Source organism: Pteropus vampyrus, unplaced genomic scaffold (assembly GCF_000151845.1).
Source record: "Pteropus vampyrus isolate Shadow unplaced genomic scaffold, Pvam_2.0 Scaffold350, whole genome shotgun sequence".
Lineage (NCBI taxonomy): Eukaryota > Metazoa > Chordata > Mammalia > Chiroptera > Pteropodidae > Pteropus > Pteropus vampyrus.
In genome coordinates this window covers 975095-985023 of record NW_011889131.1, presented here as the reverse complement: position 1 = coordinate 985023, position 9929 = coordinate 975095, and the positions used below count along the sequence as shown (strand labels likewise).

Here is a 9929-nt window from a genome sequence, read left to right as displayed (position 1 = left end):
GTATTAAGCCAACTGTGTGCCCTTTACTTTCTTTGCAGTCGTGGAGAGCTGCAGCGGGAGTCAGACTTCATGGCCAGTGTAGACAGCAGCTGGATCTCCTGGGGGGTTGGAGTCTTCCTGCTGAAGCCCCTCAAGTGGACTCTTTCCAACATGCTGGGCGATAATAAGGTTCCTGCCGAGGAGGTGCTTGTGGCTGTGGAGCTGCTTAAGGTGGGTGCTCAGAAGGGAGAGGTCTGGTGTCATCTGGTGTAATGATAGGCTCTTCTACTTTACTTGCATGTATCATTAGAAAAAGAATGTATCTTTTTATATGGTAACAGGTGATGAACTGAGTTTCCCTGACCTCCCTTATTCTGTACTTTGTAGCGTTATTTTAGTTGTTGGACTTTTACGTTTCAAGGGTGATCCTTTGTCTAGGAGTTGACAGTTGATTATTTTCTGCATTTGTAGGGATTCATGATAAGCTAATGTTTAGAAAATGCTTTGCCTTCTATATTTTATTGACAAGAATTTCCCAGGTTTCCTGAGGACTTCATGGCTTTCAACTTTGCCCTCCCCTATATCAGCAAACCAGGTTCAAATTTCCTCCTCTGTGGCTATAACCCTTCCCTATTCCAGCTGACCAATGGCCTTACTTCCATCAGGCAGAGAGTAGAGAGTCCATAAATATTTGTTGAATAAATAATATACATGTCCATACATATGCTTACACATACACTCCATTATTTTCTAGAAATGGAATCTTATTTTATCTATTGGTCTGCAACCTGCTTTATTGGTCTTTTCACTTTACTAGATCATGAGCATTTTCCAGATCCCTATGCAATATAGATCCACTTCATTCTTTTGGATAACTGCATAGTAATCTATAGATAACCCACAATTTATGCAATAGTTACCATACAGATGGACAATTAAACCATTTCAATTACTCTGTTACTTCTCTGACAGCTTTATGTGTACATCTATGTACTTCTACCTTTATTTTTGTGGAATCGATTTCTAAAAGTGGCATATGTTTAACGGAATCTGCCAAATTACTTTTCGTCAAGACTACATTAAAGTGGGACATGGTTCCATAGTGTAGCGGTTAGCACGTCTGCTTTACATGCAGAAGGTCCTGGGTTCTCACCCTAGTGGAGCCACGGTCCATGGTCTATGGCCATGCCACCCTTAACAAGCCCGATTCTGTCTGATTTCGGAAGCTAAGCAGGGTTGGGCCTGGTTAGTACTTGAATGGGAGACTACGTAGGAAAACGAGGTGCTGTAGGCATAAATAATAATAAAAAAATAAAATAAAAAAAAAGACTACATTAAAGTGTCCAGTCTCCTCACATCCTTGTCAGCACTGGATGACATCAGCCTTTTAAATTTTGCCAATTTGATGAACAAAAATAATACTTCTATTTGTGATTTGAGCATCTTTTCACCTATCTACTGTCCATTTACATATTCTCTTCTATAAATTGCCTCTTTATATTCTGTTTTTATATTGGATAGTTTATCTTTTATATTAATTTGTAGTTTTCTGTGTGTTAGGGATAGAGATATTGTATATATTTAGTATTAGAGATGTAAATATTGTTTCTCAGTCTCTTGTTTGCTTTTCATTTTTACTTACAACTTTTACCCTAGAGAAGTTTTCATATTTCTACAGTCAGATGTCTCAGATTTTCCCTGATAGCTACTGAATTTCTGGTCTTGCTTAGGAAGGCATCTTCTGCCTCATGGTTAATCAGATTTCTCCAAAAATTTCTTCAAATTAACTTTCATTTTCTTAATTTAAATTTTAATAATTCAGTATTTATTTTGCTATATGTGGTAAGGAAAAACTCTTATTTTCTTCCAAATAGATAACCAATTGTCTTAACATAGCTTATTAATGTTATATACCGGTGATGATTCTGTTTGTGGGTGGATACCATCCTGTTCTCACTCCAGTAGCTTTATAGTAAGGGTTATTATCTGACGGGGCAGTCAAATCTAAGGAAAACTTCAGGTTCTATGTTATTAGACTCTTCTGTTGCCTTTGACACTGTTAACCACTCGCTCCTTAAAATTTTCCATTTCCTTGACTTTGTTATTACACCGCAGGTTCTCAGTTCTCCCTGAGCAGCGTTTCTGGGGCTTGTTTGTGAGCGTCTTTATCTTTTAAACGTTAGTCTTTTTTCAGCTTACTTTTCTCTCTGAATTCCCTTGGGTAAGTCATTTACACTTGTGATTTTAATTACCTTCTGTCTCTGTCCTGGTGTCTCTTTGAGCTTCAGATTTATATATCCAATTCCTGCTGTATGGATCTTCTTGGATATACCTCTGGCATCCAAATTAACATATCCAAAATGGAATGTTTTATCTTTCCTTTAAAATATGCTTTTCCTCCTATAATCTTGCTATTAACTAATAGCATTACATCCCCCCAATCACTTAAGCCAGAATCCAGGAGTCACCCTAGACTCCTCTTTCTCTTTCCACCCAGACCCAGTTACCATGGACTGCCAGCTTTATCTTCTAAATGCTGTTTGAATCTATCCCTTCTCTGTCCCTGTGACCATTGCCCTGTTCAGTCCCTCATACCCTCTTGCACAAATGGCCTCTGTACCTCTAAGCTTAAGCTACAGTCCATCCTCTCCCCGTTGTCAGCTCGATCTCTGTTAATCTAACCATGTCATTTCCCTTCGGTGACTTAACACCATCTGCCGAATGAAGGACAGCATAGAAGATGTTACACTTTGTACGAGACAGAAGTACTTCTACTCTCTCCCCTTCCCGTGGCATCCATAAACGTCATCTTGATTCATACTCTATGCCATTGCTCATAATTGCCCCTCTTCCTGAGATGCCCTTCCCACCTGCTTCTCCTAGAAACTTACTCACCCTTCAGAATTCTGCTCAACAACTGTTTGTCTCCAAGCAACCTCTCGCCTCCTGGGTATTCCTTTCCTATATTTTCATAGCGTGCTGTGCAGACGTCGGTAAATATTTCTTGTTTGCAGAAGACTGAGTGATTTCCACGTAGGAGGAACATGGTGGCATTGTTTCCGGGAACCTTTGTCTTAGACTTCTCACAAAAACCCTGTCCCACCTGTTTCTCACATACTTCTCTCTTGAGATGCTTTATAGTCGCAGTAATGTTCTCGTCTACAGTGTTGCCAGTTGGCATGAAAGTGGAGAGACCAGGATCGGAAGGGAATTTAGATGTCATTTCGTCCACCTTCTTCAGTTTGTGAGGAGGATGCTGAGGGCCAGTGAGACTGACAGGTTCAGGGTCACACAGGCTGGTCTATCCCACCGCACCAGCCCATTTTCCCTTTGGGGAACCATGGGCTGGGGAGAAACCTAAACATAAAATCCCAGATGGAAGTGCAAGCACTGAGCTGGCTCTCAATATATCATGTACCTTGTTTCATTCGTATTCACCAAACTTTTTTCCAAGGTTTAAAAAAAAAATCCTTTTTCTTTTGCAAAGCTGCCACGTTAGGGAAGACAGGGTCAGTGCTCCTGCTCGTGCTGGGTATGGTCGAAGTTTGGAAGCACGAAGTCAGGGCTCAGGGGGCTCCGTGGGCTGCGGTCAGGGCCTGTGAGTATGTTTTGCCTTCCCTGCAGGAAAAGGCTGAGGAGGTGTATCGTCTGTATCAGAACTCCCCTCTCTCCTCTCACCCCGTGGTGGCCCTGTCGGAGCTGAGCACCCTCTGTGCAGGCTCCTGTCCAGACGAGAGGACCTTCTACTTGGTGTTGCTACAGCTACAGAAAGAGAAGAGGGTCACAGTCCTCGAGCAGAACGGGGAAAAGGTATGTGAGTTCAACTGTTCCTTCACTGACTTCCCAATGACTTGTTACGTGTGTACTGACATGCTCACCAGCATTCCTGCCTGGGGATTTCTCAGCACTCGTGGTAGGGGCAGCAGTAATTTGTCCCTGTCCCTCAGATTGTGAAGTTTGCCCGGGGGCCACATGCCAAGGTCTCTCCTGTCAACGACGTAGATGTTGGGGTATACCAGCTGATGCAGAGTGAACAGCTGCTCTCACGCAAAGTGGAGTCCTTATCCCAGGAAGCAGAGAGGTAACTACCCCTGAGCTGAGCGCCCCCAGCCCTCACCCTGGCTGGCCCTAGGAGCCAGCAATTCGTTGGTGTCTGTAGGCTCATTACAAAAAGATCATTATTATTATTCTTTTACTAATTACAAAACTAACTGCAATACAGTAATCATGGAAAGCACAGACTGTCGCAAAGGAGAAAGAGTGAATTTTAGTTCTTCCCCCCCCAAAGATTATGACTGTTAACAAAACACGTTACTATTATGTTTATGCTCTTCCATGCCAGTCTCCATTGAACCAGTATTTATTGAGCCAGGCCTTGTTTGGGGCACTTGGGGATACAAGACAAGCCTCTGCCTTCCAGAGGTCTCTGAGGGGCTCCTCCTCTTCCCCTTGGATGACCATACAAGGCGTCCCTGCTAAAGGCACATGAACACTTCTCTGAAAATTAGCATATATTGACACTGAGTTAAAATGTTCTTGTTCACACCCATCTGACAGTGGGAGAAACCGAAGGGATGTGGCCAAGGTCATTGCTGGTGTTAAGAATCAATTCTCGATCTCTTGGCTCCTGAATTGGGAATCTATTTTTAAAGTGCCGTATCGGCATGCCCCCTCTCCCTGTGGGTAAGACTTAGTCAGCGTGTCTTCCCCACATGCAGGCGCTCAAGCTTATATCTCAGCTTGCTGCAAGAGCTTGGCAGTGGGCTGTTGGGCATCATTTTTCTTGCATTTGGGTGGAATGGGTTTGATTTTCAGACCTGAAAGTGTTTGCCTAAGGGCTGCTCTTGGGGACTCTTCAGGACCCTGCCACCCCATCCTATGGCCTCATCATCTCGATCCGTCCCTTTGTTTCACAGGAATAAAGAAGAAGCCCGCCGGGCATGCCGAGCAGGAAAGAAGCAGCTGGTGAGTTTCCTCTTCCCCTCCAGCCGCGTGCCTGTGCCCTGGCCTGGCAGTGAGAGGTACTCCGGCGGTTCAGAGAAGAACTTGGGGCTCAAGGGGAGCAGTCTGTGGACGGCCCAGGCACCACAGCTTGTTTTATAAAAGAGCGGGAAGGAGGCCTGGGACGGTCTTAGCATCTGGGAAGGGCTATCTTCCTTAGGCCCTTTGGCCTGCCCAGTCCGACACTGACCAAGTCTCTATGCTCCCTTAGGCACTAAGGTCTCTCAAGACCAAACAGCGGACAGAGAAGCGCATCGAGGCCCTGCATGCCAAACTGGACACTGTGCAAGGCATCCTGGACCGGATCTATGCCTCCCAGACAGATCAGATGGTAGCCCCTGCCCCTCTGTTCCAGTACTTGGCCAGTTTCCCCGGCATCCACCGCTTGTCCCCTCCACTGTGGCTCTGCTGTTTGGAAGAGGCCCGGGTTCTCTCAGGATGTAGCTGGGATTGCCTTTGCCTCTTCCGTTGGGACGCTTTGGCCTCAGTGGACGTGGGGTGAATCAAGCGCAGGTGGCAAAAATAAAACCCTAAAGTTATCTTGGAGATGAAATAACATTTTATATATATATTTTGCCCAGTGTTCTTCATTTGCACCGACAACTGCTTTCTCTTTAGGTGTTCAATGCCTATCAGGCTGGCGTAGGAGCCCTAAAACTCTCCATGAAGGATGTCACAGTGGAGAAGGCAGAGAGCCTCGTAGATCAGATCCAAGAGGTACGGGAGGGGTTAAGGAGGGACGTACACTCCAGAAGGACAAATGGGACTTTGTTGTGTTTCCTCTTATCCCAAACTGGAATCTTTATCTTGTGAACTGGAGGAAGCTTTCCTTGATTCTTGGATGGGGCAGCATTACTTTGTAACCCTGAACATTGAAACCCAAGGGCTGAGGTCCTCAGAGATACCACTGAGAGTTTGAGGCCTGTGCTTTCCCTTACAGCTGTGTGACACCCAGGATGAAGTTTCTCAGACTCTGGCTGGTGGGGTAACCAATGGCTTAGGTGAGTTGTCAAGGTGACTTCGCTTCCTTGTGCTGTGGTAGGTGTGATCATGGATCTGGCTTTCCCTGTGCAAGCGGGGCTTTCCTACCCTCCACTCTCGGGCTTATCCACAGGAGTGGTTGGAAGTTGTTGTCATTTCCTCACCGAGTCTATACTAATGACCCCTCTGTGCTCCAGCGTTCCTTACTGACTAAGCTTCTGATTGGAAGATGCTTCCTCAAGGGCAAGAGGAAGCAGGGTCAGTTTCGTGGTGTTAGCAGAATATACCTCCTTACAGCTTAGCTCTGTATGGAAAAAGGCCGTCTGCTTGAAGGTGCCCTCTGCCTCTCAGCTCACATGATTCTTTTAACCTGCAAGGAGGCCTTGACGTCTTGTAAAGCTGAGCTGAGTTTTGCTATTCTCAATCCTTGACTCAAAAATGCATTTCCTCCCTGGACTTTATGTGTCCTTATGTTGTCTTTTATTTCTAGATTTTGACAGTGAGGAACTGGAGAAGGAATTGGATATCCTTCTTCAGGATACCACCAAAGAACCTTTGGATCTGCCCGACAACCCCCATGAGACGTTTTATACCAACTGTGTGCCTGACCCTAGGATCTCGGATGCTGAACTTGAAGCTGAACTTGAGAAACTGTCCTTATCGGAGGGAGGTACGGAGCTGTATTCCCAGGGTTGCTGGTGGGCATGGGGCCCTCTGGCTGACAGTAGCCACACAGAGTTGATGAGTCCCAGCCCAATTACTCAATTTTCCAGGGTCCCAGAGCCTGGTAAGGTTGCTGCAGGCTCATTATTTATTTATATTAAGCCCCGATCGCTTAAACACTGGGATGATTCTAGCTTAAAGATTTGTCTGGTATAGTGTTCATTTTTTTTTCTTTTTGCAGATTTGGTCCCAACCAGTAAATCTCCAAAAAGGCAATTGGAACCGACTCTCTAAAGCCATTGTAGGACCCTCAAGTGAAAGACCCTCATATAAAAGAGAGACCAGGCTTATATGTATGTACATAGTTATTTAAATAAGAAACTCAGAATTTCTTGGGAAGAGGAGGAAGGAGAACCACTCTGATTTATCTGGATGCTACCACTTACTACAGGACAGATACAGTTTCTGGAAGTGTGCTTCAGAGGCTTGCTCCCAGCTGGTATCATGGACCTGCCTTCTCATCTTTATAGTGCCACGATTTATACCGTTCTGTGTTTGACCCGTCGTCTCATAGCCTGCAGTTCTTGCCATTGGCTCAGTTAGGTTTGTCTTCACCCACCAGCTTTGTTCCAGCCAATGAAGGCGAAAGAGTTGCAGCTTTGCTAAATCAAAATCAGTCCTCTTCCCCCACCCCCACTGTTTCTTACAGGGATGTATTGCGTCTGTGAGGTCAGTTAAACAACTCCTTCCAGTCCCACTCTACTTTCATTGGTAATGAGAAGAATGAGAATCAGACAGCTGCCACTTTGTGGAGAAACGTACAGTGTAAAAGATTTTTCTCTAGGGTCACTTGCCAAATTCACCAGGTGTTCAGAAAGAGGGGTCACCCCTGAGTGGCTCAGAGTCATGACATTTGGAGAGGGGACTCATGTGGTTGGTGGATGTTGCTGCCTCTTCCATCTTATGCAGATCTCCTGACTGGAGAAAGGGTTATTGGTGGACTTTTGAACTTGAGGGGGAGAAGCCCAGGTGACTGCAGGGCCCCAAGTGTCCAAACCCCGTATGCTTTTTTAAAGAGGCGTAATCTTTGCCTTGCCCCGTCATGGAATAATTTAAACATTAATATGTATATCAGAACAAGCCACACAACAACACGCCTCCCCTTCTGGAGCCTGGCACACAGCAGGTTCTGTGTTTGCATCTGAGAAGCATTTGCTTTGTGCCCACTGCTCAGGGCACAGGACCTTAGCCAGGCCGTGCAATAGAAGCAGAAGTCCGTGACCTGCTGCTGGGTCTGCTGTGCACTTCCCGGTCCTGCTCGCCACCTGTCCCCACATCTTCGAGCCCCATCTTCCCACTTTCTTTGATGAGTGGGGAAGAATGGCTTAGGGGGACAGGTAGGAGAGGGTCTGAATGCTGTGGCAACAGGGAGAGGAGGAGATGACAGCCACACTGCCACTCTGCTGCCACAGTGCAAGTGCTGCCTGGAGCCCTTTCCCGGCCCCCTTGCTTGAGGTGGCGAGGAGCAGAGGGGAAGAATTTGCTCCAGACCAGGAGCACGAATCACTTTTCAACAAATTTCTCTCCCAGTTGACCCTGGTAAACTGAAGTGTTGGGGGTGAAGAGAAACAATCACTATTTTTTCTTTTTTATCTGGTAAATAATTGAAAAAACCCGAATGCTTGTCCTCGTCTCTTCTTTAGGTTGTTTCTTGTTCCTCATGCCTCCCCACCCCACCCTCCAGCGTTTACACCCTGGGCTGTAGCAGGGAAGCCCGGTCAGCCTGACCAATGGTTCTCAACCTCAGGCCGTGCTGTGGGAGGCTGCATCCTCTGAGTGGCCGCCTTGGTCTTAGGAGTGTGCCATCGTTCCTTTTTCCTTTGCCTGTTTGTTTAAATGACCCAGTTTCCTCTGCCCATGTGATCTTACCACATTTAATCTGGATCCAGTATTTACTTAGCACCTGCTACATGCCTGGTTTTTGTCACACCCTGGGGTGGGGAGGGGGGATGGGCTTTGAGACAGAGACAGAACTAGGAATGGGTTAGAAGATTAGCCACAGTAGTAGATACACAGTTCTAGGTAAGTCAACTGGTTAACTAACCAGGGAAATGCGTCAGAATAAGCCAAGGGCAGAAAGTTTGAAGGGAGAGTGAAGGTTCTTGGAGGCAGGAAGTAGGAAACACCTTCCTGACCCCTAGCAGCCCTGCCCCCTCTGCTGAAAGCAGGGGACCTGGGCTTCATGAGCCTCTTCTCTGGTCTCATGTTACTCTCCCTCACTGACCTGAGCGCCTTTGGAGTCTGGTTTAAAAGTCTGGGCCTAGTTCTTTGCTCTGCTGCAGGAGTTTGAAAGGTATAGAGTCTGGGCCAGATCAGTTGAGAATAAGGAGCTGCTGTCTGGTGGCGGCTGTGTTTTCAGCATGTGATTCCTGAGTGGGGGAGGGGTCCTGAGTCTTAATCAGGATTCTCCTCTTGAAAGAGTAGACTTGGTTTATTAAGGGAGCTGGTGAGTCTTCTTATGTATGGTGAGACATCAGGCCCAGATGGATCAGGTTCAGATATTGCCTTTTTGAAGCATCCTGTGGGGTACAGAGGTAAGTTCAGAGAACAAGTTGGGGGACTCAGGGATGGCTTCACCGAGAGATGATAGCCAAGCTCTCATGTCCTTTGGCTATTTCTTTGGATAATCAAACCATTGCAAAGCCACAATTCTTAAAATATCATCTATGCGTGATTCCACTGAGATTAAATAGGGAGATAATGTAATGAATCAGGTCGGGGCTGGTCCTGTCTGGGAATCAAAAAGCCCGGTTCCAGTCTTCACATCAGCTGCCTGCTGGTTGTATGGCTTTGGTGACACCGGCCCTTCATTTCCCATCTGTGAAGTGAAGCAGACAAGATGACTCCAGAAGTTCTGATTGTCTTAGTGTCCTCCTGCACGGTGCGCTTCTCCTTTCTCTTGAATCCTTGCTTCCTCGTGACAGGAGCCCAAGCCTGAGAAGGTGGCTGGAGGGTGATGCGGTAGGGAGAACAGGTGTGGGAAGTGGGAGGAAGAGGGGAGGGCGCAGCCTTAGAACTTCTTGGTCTCCTTGAGAGAGGCTCTCAGCCTGGGACGTGAGTCAGACACCCTGCCTAGGGATGGATGGGTAAGGGTTAAACTGAAGCCTTCTATCATTGCCTTCCTGACGGGCAGAGTCCGTGGTTGAGCAGACCCCATCCCTTGCCCCCTAAGAGGTCACAATACTCTGAAGGTCTGCTGGAAATGTAACCCAGGCAGTCCGGAAGGAGAAAACCACCAAAGCTGT

General features: G+C 46.5%; 1 protein-coding gene and 1 pseudogene across 2 annotated transcripts in view; both read left to right on the top strand.

Moving 5' to 3' along the window:
• The window catches only part of CHMP7 (charged multivesicular body protein 7), a 10435-nt gene extending 2132 nt beyond the window's left edge, over positions 1-8303 (top strand). For both annotated transcript variants that reach the window (XM_011378979.2, XM_011378980.2), the window contains exons 2-10: positions 39-210; positions 3604-3789; positions 3927-4060; positions 4896-4944; positions 5192-5311; positions 5599-5697; positions 5921-5981; positions 6452-6631; positions 6866-8303. In XM_011378979.2, the coding sequence (XP_011377281.1) occupies positions 39-210; positions 3604-3789; positions 3927-4060; positions 4896-4944; positions 5192-5311; positions 5599-5697; positions 5921-5981; positions 6452-6631; positions 6866-6918 (1054 nt within the window). In that variant the 3' untranslated portion in view covers positions 6919-8303. The remainder of the gene's footprint in view (positions 1-38; positions 211-3603; positions 3790-3926; positions 4061-4895; positions 4945-5191; positions 5312-5598; positions 5698-5920; positions 5982-6451; positions 6632-6865) is intronic.
• On the top strand, positions 1155-1273 carry LOC111731144 (annotated as a pseudogene).
• Positions 8304-9929: the final 1626 nt, after the last annotated feature.